This window comes from Diadema setosum, chromosome 5 (genome assembly GCF_964275005.1).
Source record: "Diadema setosum chromosome 5, eeDiaSeto1, whole genome shotgun sequence".
NCBI lineage: Eukaryota > Metazoa > Echinodermata > Echinoidea > Diadematoida > Diadematidae > Diadema > Diadema setosum.
Genome location: NC_092689.1, coordinates 25,443,208 through 25,454,042, shown reverse-complemented (window position 1 = coordinate 25,454,042; position 10,835 = coordinate 25,443,208). Strand labels below are relative to the sequence as shown.

The following is a 10,835-nucleotide window of genomic DNA, read 5'->3' as shown; positions in this document are numbered from 1 at the left end:
TCACAATTTGTAACAAAAGACAATCCCACTGCAGCAATTATCGATCATCCTTTGTTCATACTTACTCACAATCTTATACAAAATATCCCTTAAGTATTACAGGTCAATTGACAAACCCATATATATATAGAACACTTCAACCTTGAAGGCAAGGTGCACAGCAAAGGTGAGTAAATATATTCATCCATTTTTAAAAGCAATCTAAAATGAAACAACAGTAACTTCTTTACATCCCACTGTATGAATGATTTTTAACATCTCGTTTTGATATATATATATATATCCACTACCTGATGGGAATTTTGTGACACTATAAACTTTCTATACTGTACATAACTTGGAAGCACTCAGCTCAAACATTGCAATACAGCAATTCATAAATTAATCCTTCAAATCAAATCAACATACTTTAAAATCACCATAAATCTTAGACCATATTCTTGCTAGACTGCAGACTAACTGGGTTATGCATTTTGCACACATAACAACTTGAAACAGAGTAACACATAACAGCCATGAAACCAACATTGGTACACCCGAGGCATGAACTTGAGTAAAACAGATCAGCTTGTAGTAACGCTCCACTAAATTGCGTAAAAAAAAAAAAAAAAAAAAATGGAAAAAAAATATATGTCTTATATTATGGCTTGCCGGATTCAGGGGCAGATCCAGGAATTTTATAAAAGGGGGGGGGGGGGAGGAAGAGGCTTAGAAAAATCAAAGGGGGTGCACCCCACTCCTTTTTTTTAATTTCCTTTGTTTAGGTTTTAGGTTTTGGTAGAAGATATCTGAGCCTACAAATAACCATCTTTCTTGCTCTCTTTTCAATTCAATGTAGTTTGTAAATGGAGGGATACTATCTTGTGGCGATTAGATGAACAGGAATAAAAATCTTCTAGGTCTGGCAACACACACAGTGATATGGAAGATTCCAGGTTGCCCACTGGTGACTTGCATTGAACATTTAAGGCATACGATACAAGATGTACAGGAAACACCTTACTAACCCTCATAGTTTTGGTGATAAACCAATTTGTGTCCCCCCCCCCCCCCCCCGACTGATTGGAACTAGATAATAATGATAATACAAGATGATAACACATGTAATAATAACAATACAAATAATAATGATAATTATAAGAATAATATACCCAAAAGTCTTAGGTCATCTTCGAGACATTTGATATAATTCTTGAACATTCTAACTCTGCACAACTTCTCACATGAACATTCATGTAACCATAATAATGCCCTGAATCCCTCGAGAACTGTTTTAAAGAACAGTTTGCATGATATTGCTCATACATACATGGAACTTTGCATTAATGCTTTTCCTGAATCACAATATATTTTCAAACAAATGCACACATTTACTAAAGTGTACTTTTCATTCCTGGAATGCTAAAACCACTGTACTCTTTTACCATCACTACATAAAAATGCAGAGTCAATCAACAACAATGCTTTAAGCTGTAAGGGTGAAACAGGTTCTTATCTTGTGACATGAAATAAATCCTAAAAGCAACAAGGCAAATAGGACACACCTGGCCTCAATGCAGTCAATGCAGTCTTCAACCATTTTTTTTTCTTCTTTTTGGCAGATAACATTTTTCCATGTTTCACTATACCCCTATCTACTGAAGCAGCTAATCTGGCTGACAGCCCCCCCCCCCCCCTCAATCAAGTTAGCTTTTGAGTTAGCTCACACTTTGATGGCATGTAGAATGGAGATATCATCAAATCCATGAACTTTTGTAAGGTCTTTTACTTCTTCACACAGCAAAGTGAATTTGGTGATTGAATATTGGCAATATTATCCTTAGCATCTGCCACTGCAGCATATATATATGCAATGTTAAAAATCATAAACACAAAACAGGGGCTCAGTTTAAATGGGAAAGGCAAGTGCATGTATGTTCTTGGGGCATTCCCTCTATCTTCTTAACAATAACAACAAGACACTTTCTTTTTTTCAAGACCGTATGACTGGAAGTGATAAGCAGAAATAATGTAACTTTTAAGACCTACATACTAACAGAAAGAAAATTTAGCTAATGTTTTGTTTGATGATACTGCAAATCTAAAGCAATACAACTACCAGTGGTATGCATTATTTGATGTATACAACAATACAAAGATGAACATGGAAAAATAATGAATATGATGAAAAATATGAATACATTCAAGAAGAAATGAAAGAATCAAGAGACTTGGAAGTGTCTCAAAAGAATATTGTAAAGAAGAACAATGTCCTAAGCTGGGAATCAAACATCCAACACATGTACAGTCAATATAAGCATAAGTATGCTATGATACAACAATTTAAGATTAATGAATGATAATATCAACAGTATAATACACTTCTTTACCAACAAAAGTAGTACCACAAAACCATGAAACTATCATCACTCAAGAAAATGATGAAAGATATGCAGGATTCTACACACTAATATTCAGAAACATAGGCTCATCTGTAATGTCTAAAAAACTACCCATTTATACACATACATCAAACTAGATACCAAGTTTGTTTAAATGTAATAAGAAGAACATGTTTGAAGTTATTTGAGCTAAATACACATATCACATTCTAGAATAGAAAATATGGCAAAATACTCTGTTCCAGGAGTTCAGTTTGAAAATACTGAAGATCATTTACATAGACCTGATAAATAGAAGACTGATAAAAATAGAAAGAAAAGATGACAAAAAAGATTTTGCTCTGTCTCATTTTCTGATAATACATAAAAAAAATCAATGTCATGTTCAATTTTAAAAATGTTCCTTCTAGTTTTCCCAAGGCAACAAATGCAGAAACATCTTGGAAAGAAATATAAAAGGCAGCAGAACTACTTTGAAGAATCCATTTCTACATAACACAGAGAGAAAAAACAAAAAAAAATGTGCTCTCCTCTTGAATGTTGAGCAGGCGATATGTTTCTGACCAATATATGCAGATACAAACTTCCTAGATAAAATGTGATACTGTTCTTCTCAAACACACTTGCAATATTTATATACAGTGATACAAAAGTCACAATCAACCACGTCCACGATTTTGAGTCAATATTTACTCTGTCAAATGGCAAGAGAAACAGGGCGTATATATCCAAGTAAGAAGCTGTGGCACTCTTTCTCTCATTGAAACTTAATGAGAATTCTTTAACATGACTCCACATATCTAAAATTTCATGTGGAAATTCTAGACATTGTGCCCAGCATCCCATTTCAAACAGACAACATAGTTGCTGTATGCTCCTCAATTTGTTCTTCAAAGAACTATTTCGTGTGGAAAACAACAACTTCTTATCCTAAAAATAAAAACTATAACTATATCGATCTGATGTGATTCTTTCTCAAAGTATGCCTCATTACAAGAGCTATGTAACTATTCAACAACTTTGTGCATGCTCCTTAAGGGATGAATGTCTTCCTGACAACTCCGAAGTGATGATCGACTCTGTTTTGTTTGGAGTTACCATGCCAATCATGATTGTGAGCTTGTATACTGTTACCAGCAAATATTTCCATTGCCAGAATGATTACTTTCTTATCAAGACATATACAGCCAGTGTTTATCTTTTGATTTATAGTATACACCTCAGTCTCCCATCATAATTATATGCACATATAATATGGTTCCATCACTGCCCAAAAACAAACTCTGAATGCTAGGAAATTTACAAAATCCACCAAGAAATTAGTACACATCTCAAGACTAAATATATAACTATATACAGCTTGTTAGACATGATATATGGAGTAACATAATATCATAAATCTTTCAACATTTATGATAAAAATCCACATAGGTATGACAAATATATAAATCCACAGCTTGTTGATAAAATTTGCATAAAAGTTAACACCAAACATGTACAATCTTTTTAAAATCTAAATATACATAAGATCTTTTATCTTTCAGCCAGGTTTTTTTGTTGTTGAATAGACATGGAGGATCACATTCCTCTTTGGCAGTTAAGTTCTTGTCTTGTTGGTGGTGATTTTGACCTCAACTTGAAATTATGTTGCACTTTGATGCACACATTCACCAGCAAAATCAGAAAAAAATGAGATGCAATAACTTATTCTTGCTTCACATATAAGTCACCTAAATGAAGGATGTGTTTAAGGAACAGATCACCATAAATGAATGTACATGGTTATATACACAAGAAGAAAGAGGTATGTGTTTTCCTCAAATTGATACTGAGCTTAAATAAATTGAAGGCAAGACTTCCGTTGCTAAATAGCATTAGATGGGAATAATCATAAATGCCAATTTCCCTATCTCAAAATTAATCTGACACTTTTTGGAACTGCATAAATCAGTAACTGAATGTAAGTACTGGAATAAAAAGCAACTCAACTGAGACACAAAAACATGCCATTCTGAAGTACTGTGAGGGGATTTTACTTGAGCATTGGGGTATACATGAATATGCCTACCTCAAGCTACTAGAGAAAGGAGCTTCCTTCTGAGCACCACATGCCCTTTCTCCTCTTCTCTCTTTAGCAAAAACATGTTTCATTAAATATGAGAGAGAAAGCATGAATATGTACAGCAAGGTTTTCTTCATGAGCAGAATTCACTCCCCTTGATAAGCCTACATCCATCTGGCCTCCTTGATAACATGATTCAATGGGGTGGGTGTCAATTTGATCAGTGGAATGTCCAACTCAGAGAAAGCTTTAAGTTATAGAGGCAAATGACTGAAAATTAATCACATAAAAGAATGAAAGAAAAAAAATATGAGGAAACAAACTTAATTGTGGCTTCTCAGTACTTCAACAAGGTTGTGTGCACCACCATTTTTATCAACTTTTTTTATCTACATGTATTTATTTTTTTTTCTTCAATATTCCACTTCCAGGAAATTTCACATTCACCTATCAAAATGAGGGAGATTTGTAGGAGCATCCATGGGATTCTTTTTTTTTATGCTCAATGGGCAAAAATGATTCCAAAATCAGTGAGACTTTTCCATCACCTTGTCAAGACATTGAGCTATAAATAAGTTTTCAGGAAGCCCCCTGCAGAATCAGAGAGACTTTGCAGCCCTGGTATATTAATGTTATGATGCTTGCTTACTGCAATGGCTTGACACAGTGTTTTTACATGGAGTCCCTAGTCATTTGTAGACTGGACTACTGGAGGAAAGAAGGCTATTTCACAAATTTACCCCCTTCCATTCAATCATGTGAACATACAAGCAGAATTAAGTTCATTATTATGTGCTCTATAAACAATTGGTCTGATTCACAGAAGTATGTGTACCCAAAAATATTGCTACAGACTTGTTTGAATGTGTCATGATAGGAGGCCATTCCATATCTGTTGGTGGTTTTTGAAAAATCACATGATTTCTCCGGCCCTAACGTGCCGTGAGTTATCACTCTGCAATAAGGAATACCAGTCTTGTGGGGTGGGTCACAGAGAAATAAACCAAGGTAGGACATAGTCTGTAGAATATGAGCATGGGCCAGACTTATGTCTGTCCCTGTCCATAAAGTGTCATAGGGGCCAAACAATCTTGTAGTCTCCTTTGCAAAGAACATATTCCAGTTCATCATCAGAATGGACAATCCTCAGGGAAGCTTACTGCATTTTTACACAGAGTTAACAACTGGAAAGTCTACAAAGTGTATAAACACCACACAGAATTACCACCTTCTGATACTTAATCTACTGAGAATAAAAAAAAAAGTGCCAGTGGAGAGTTCATTCATTCAGTAATCCTTACTTTTGGGAGCTTCATGATAGAGGTCCAACTTTTGTTCACCTTGCTCACACTTTGATTTTCAATGAAACTTGCTGTTGACAGTCCTACTACATACACGCGGAAGATAAAGAATAAATTTTGTCCTACACATTTCTCCTCAAAACAACGGACAATAATCATTGGAGGTTGTTCTGTTTGAAGATTTCTACACACGAAATCACCAAAATGCATCCTTCATTTACTGTATGTTGTGCAATAAATACTCATCAGTGAGTGAAACACCTCTTACTGTAGGCCCTATGTTTAACTCTGTGAGTATAGTTTTGAGTGTTCATGGCAGACAAACTATCTTGTTTATTAATTGGCAAGAGTGAATAATATTAGCATTACAACACCATTCTCTTTTTTTTTTTTGCTTATGAAAGGGGGAAAAGACATCAAGTAATATGTGCTAAAGAGTGGCACTGTATGTCCTGCTCTGAGTTGTCTTTTTCACTTGCTCTCTGTCACTGTACTTTTTTTTTTAATTCTCTTTTAAAGATTTGCAATATTTGTCCATTTAGGTTGTCCAAACAATCAAGGAAAATTTGCTGGCATAACTACTCAAAGCAACACCCATGTGCTTTTTCAACAGAGAATCCTGAAATATGAAATAAGGTAGAATGTTATGTTTCTGGAAGAGCAATATTTAACTAACATATAAAAAAAAACCAAAGGACTTAAATTCATAAAAAAATAATGATATTAAAATGACACAAGAAAACATTTTCTTTGAGAAGAAAGCTTACCATTGCTTAGAGCAAAATCAAATTTCTCAGGATTCAAAGTCACTGCAGCACATGGAAGTTTAAATAGAAGTAGAAACATGATAAAGATGCTGCACAGTGATATGACACCATCACAAGAAAATGCCAAGTTCTTGAGTGGTGATAATGTTATTTACCCACAAAAAATGTTGAAAAGCACCATCCATGGAGCTGTGTGATTTATGGCAACCGATGCATGATGAATTTTGTCCATTAGCAAAGGGCAGCTTTTTAGCACGTGAGCATGGACAACCTATCAACCATGAACTACCACTAAATCACTAAATATCGTGATATAAACTGGACAAAACTAAAAATATATTTCTATTAATTAAGATCCCAATTGTCTGTCAGTGGCTCGCAGACATTGGATACAACTCTTTGTTTTTGTTCTTTTCTATTATACAATGGATAGGAACTTCAAAGTTTATGACAAAGTCCATTAACTCTCTGATTATTGCAAATGATATAAGAGGTGACTATATTGTTAAAAGGAGAGCTTATTTCCATGACACTGAAGATTTGAGTGGGTGGAGTTCACTGGACTCGTCTGCAGTAGTAGCCAAGTGCCTTGCACTTCTCACACAGATGCTGAGGGTGCTCTTTGCTCTGATCAGACACATCCAATCCATCGGGTTTCTCAAGAGGGCGCTGTTCATAAAGAGAAATAAAAGAATGAACAACACTCTTAATTGACGAGTTGACAAAGAAGAGTTTTAGGAATAGAGCTGAATTTACACTGCAGCTTCACTGATCATGCAAATGATTTCATACAAACTAGCAACACCATTCATGATACGTAGGTTCAACAAAAATATTAGTGTCAAACACGCAAGCTCAGATTATGAAGACATAACTAGTTTGGTCAGTTATTTCGTTTTCACAAAATAGGACAATAGTGAAAAAGCAATATCTCTTTACAGAGACAAGAACAAAATATGTGCATTTGACAAGGGGCAAGGAATTGGTATGGCTTTACATCAAAGTAACTTTACGTCAGAAATTCATCTCTCCTCTTTTCTTCTTTGATACCTCACTCTCCATAAAATGCTGAGGATGTCAAAAAACAGAAGCCATTCAAGCTATTCTTGTCAGACATTGAGAAAACTGACTTTTGAAAATGCATGACTTACATGACATATATTATAAATCAAATGTGAAATATTGTTCTAAACAGAAGTGTAAAACAGAATTCCATGTGAAGAATCATATCACAGTGCAATGTCTTTTTTTTTTCTCTCTCTCTCTTCTTAAAAATACCGAACACTGAGATCTTAACTTTGCATGCACAAGATGAGAGTGAAAAAGAAACTGTTATACTTTCTCAGAATGACTTTACTGACAGGTCACTAAAATCGGAAAAACAGAGAAGTTGTGAATAGATTTTTTTTCTTTCATTTCTGTTTGTTGTTGTTGTTGTTGCTGATAATATCAATCAGTGCAGGCTCTGGTTTATATTGCCTCACATGCCAGGGACATGAAATTCACATTTCCGAGCCAATGAACACAGAAATTAAAAAATGTCAAACAAACAGTAAAAACAACTAAATAGGCAATGACTTTTCATATAATGATATCAATGAAAAAAAAATCTACAAACTAAACATAGAGGTTATGCACTATGATCAACACGGCCTACCATCACACATTTTTAGTGAGGTAAGGCATGTTGTAGCATGATTACATTCTGATTTCTCTAGCTGTTTGAATTCCATCCCTTTGTATTTGATTTTGTTATGAATACTAGTGAAATGTTAGGAAAGAAGACAATCTGTCTTGCTTACCAATCCAGAGAGTAGGGGACCCTGCTTCAAACAGGAAACAAGATCGGGGGTTCGACGTACTTTGCTTGTTTGATTGGGGGTTTTTTGCCTTCATACAGCCCTCCTGAGTGGTACTCTGAAACTTTGGAGCAATTAGTTCAGGAGGCTAATTTGGCAAACAATCATGATTTCCAGAAAGTTGTCATAACAGTCATTCCTTCCCCACATTTTAGCCTCCCTTTTTTATTTTCAATATTTTTGCAAGATTGCCAGAAAACCCTTCATAACATTCAAGTAGGAGCCTTACATTTGGTTTTATAAAACAGGTGGTAAATTTTAACATGTAATCACCTCCTTTTCTTTGTGACACACTAGAAAAAAAAACCAAAAACAAATGAAATGACCCTTTAAATCAATTCCTGATAATGTGATCTACACCTGAATGAGAAACAGTACTTAATTGTTTTCATGGCAGATACCAAAACAGCCCCATTTATACCAAATCAGCCCCATTTACATCATTACATCTGAAAGTGCATTTTCTGGTCACCAAGATAAAACCAGTGAAACTATTTATCCAAAATGCTTTGCATTCAACCAAACTTCAGGCTATACTCTCATCCGAGCTTCAATTTACACAATATTCTAGGTAAAATGCTCCAAAGAATCTTATTCAAACTGGACTGATATAATTACTTTTACATCTACAGACTATGCCATGTGCCTAATACAAATAAATAAAAGATTCTAAACTCAGACTTAGTATTACAAAAACAATGATTTTCTTCATACAAATCTTGTATCTTTCTAACAGTATCCTGTGAAAATTCCCCCTTCAACCACTCAGGAATGCTTGTGCCCTAATTCATATTTGAGCGTTTCATGAACTGATGAGAGAAACAAAGTTTGTGCATAACCTCTATACCTTTATCTTCAGGTGGTCGTATGCAGACACATCCAATCCATCTAGTTTCTCTAGAGGGCGCTGCAAGGGTTTAAAAAAACAAAGAGAGGGGGAAAGCAGAAAACAAGGGAGAATATATATGAGGCACTATAAGCACTAAAACTATACACACAATAATTCATGCAAGATGGAAGAATATGGCAGTGTACATACAACATGAAATCCTGGTTTATGTGTTCCTTATTCCAATGACCTTCCATCATAAATATTAAATATCTCTGATGGCACATGTGAAAACTTGGTTACAACAAAACTTAAAGTAGTTTTCATTTGAATTTAGGGTTTTATATAAATGATTTAACAATAACAAATTTGGAACTGGGAGTCAAATTCATTGCCCCCTCTTCAATCAAAAATTGCCCTCAACAAGGAGCAAAAAGAGTTTTGCATGCTATTTTTTGAAACTGTTCTAAGTGTAATATTCCATGAAAGAGATCCTCTATCTCTTTTTATTTTCTTTAAATCAACATTTTATAAAGAACACATAGGGACAAGAACCCCTTACCTTCTCACCTATGAACATTTCAACTGTATGATCAAAAAATAATTTTAATTAACAATCAATGATTCATATCCCAGATACACATCTTTGAAGATGTGAAGTTAGATCTACAAAGTGCAATTCAATTGTGGTGCCACATGTTGCAATTGAACAACATGAAATTTGCACATCACTCATGCAAAGTATATAGCAACAGTTATATAACAAAGCACAAACAAGTTCTAGATATGAAGGATTGAGTATAACGCAAACATCTTCCATACAATCATGCAATGAATAATATTGAACACAGTCAACTTTCAGCCAGTGCACAAGACATAGTGAAAGGAGTTACATGTGTAAGTACATTTTAAGCTGCAAGAAAACACCACAACATGTCAACTGGAAATAAAGTTAATGAACACTTTTGAAAATATAGATTACAAGCCATTGTGATAAAGAATCTTAGAAGATCCATTTTGACAGAAACACTGATAAATCAACAAGGATAATTAAAGAAAACAGAAAAAAAAATAATTCTTTACCATTTAATCTAAACAACCAAGTATAGGTCTATATGGCATTTCTTTTAACTCCTACCCAACATTGGTTGAGTGATTCTCCTATTATTTGTATGCTTCCCAACTTTGCTTCTCTGTGCTATTCAGCAATAATGCCTCTGGGCACCATTTGTGGCAAGAGCATGCAGAGAATATCCCTCTACACCCCTTCATTTTCCAGATGTAACCATTTATCTTGATGAAAAGACAAGCTAATTTGAATGATGAAGATATTCAAACAATATTCAATAGTGTTGAATAACCTGGCATTTGAGAATAGAAAGAGTTAAATAATCTGAAAGAATATACTTCATCCTGTGTCTGTACGAACCTGGCAAGTCATGTACAAAGTCTTATTGTTAGAATTTAAGACCAATATAGTAAACACCATTCCAAAAGATCCTATCACTCATGCAGGAAAAGTGAATCATAGAATATGAAAGACAAAATACAGTATTCATCGCATAATCGGGCATCTGATAATCGGGAACCTCGCTTAAATGACATACGCTTCCCAGAAACATTTCCAATGCACGTT

General features: G+C 34.6%; 1 protein-coding gene across 1 annotated transcript in view; it reads right to left on the bottom strand.

Moving 5' to 3' along the window:
• Positions 1-7,066: 7,066 nt before the first annotated feature.
• Positions 7,067-10,835, bottom strand: part of LOC140229221 (uncharacterized) — a 78,341-nt gene continuing 74,572 nt past the window's right edge. Inside the window, exons 5-6 of the mRNA XM_072309492.1 lie at positions 9,218-9,277; positions 7,067-7,180 (exon numbers count right to left, since the gene is read on the bottom strand). Of these exons, the coding sequence (XP_072165593.1) occupies positions 7,067-7,180; positions 9,218-9,277 (174 nt within the window). The remainder of the gene's footprint in view (positions 7,181-9,217; positions 9,278-10,835) is intronic.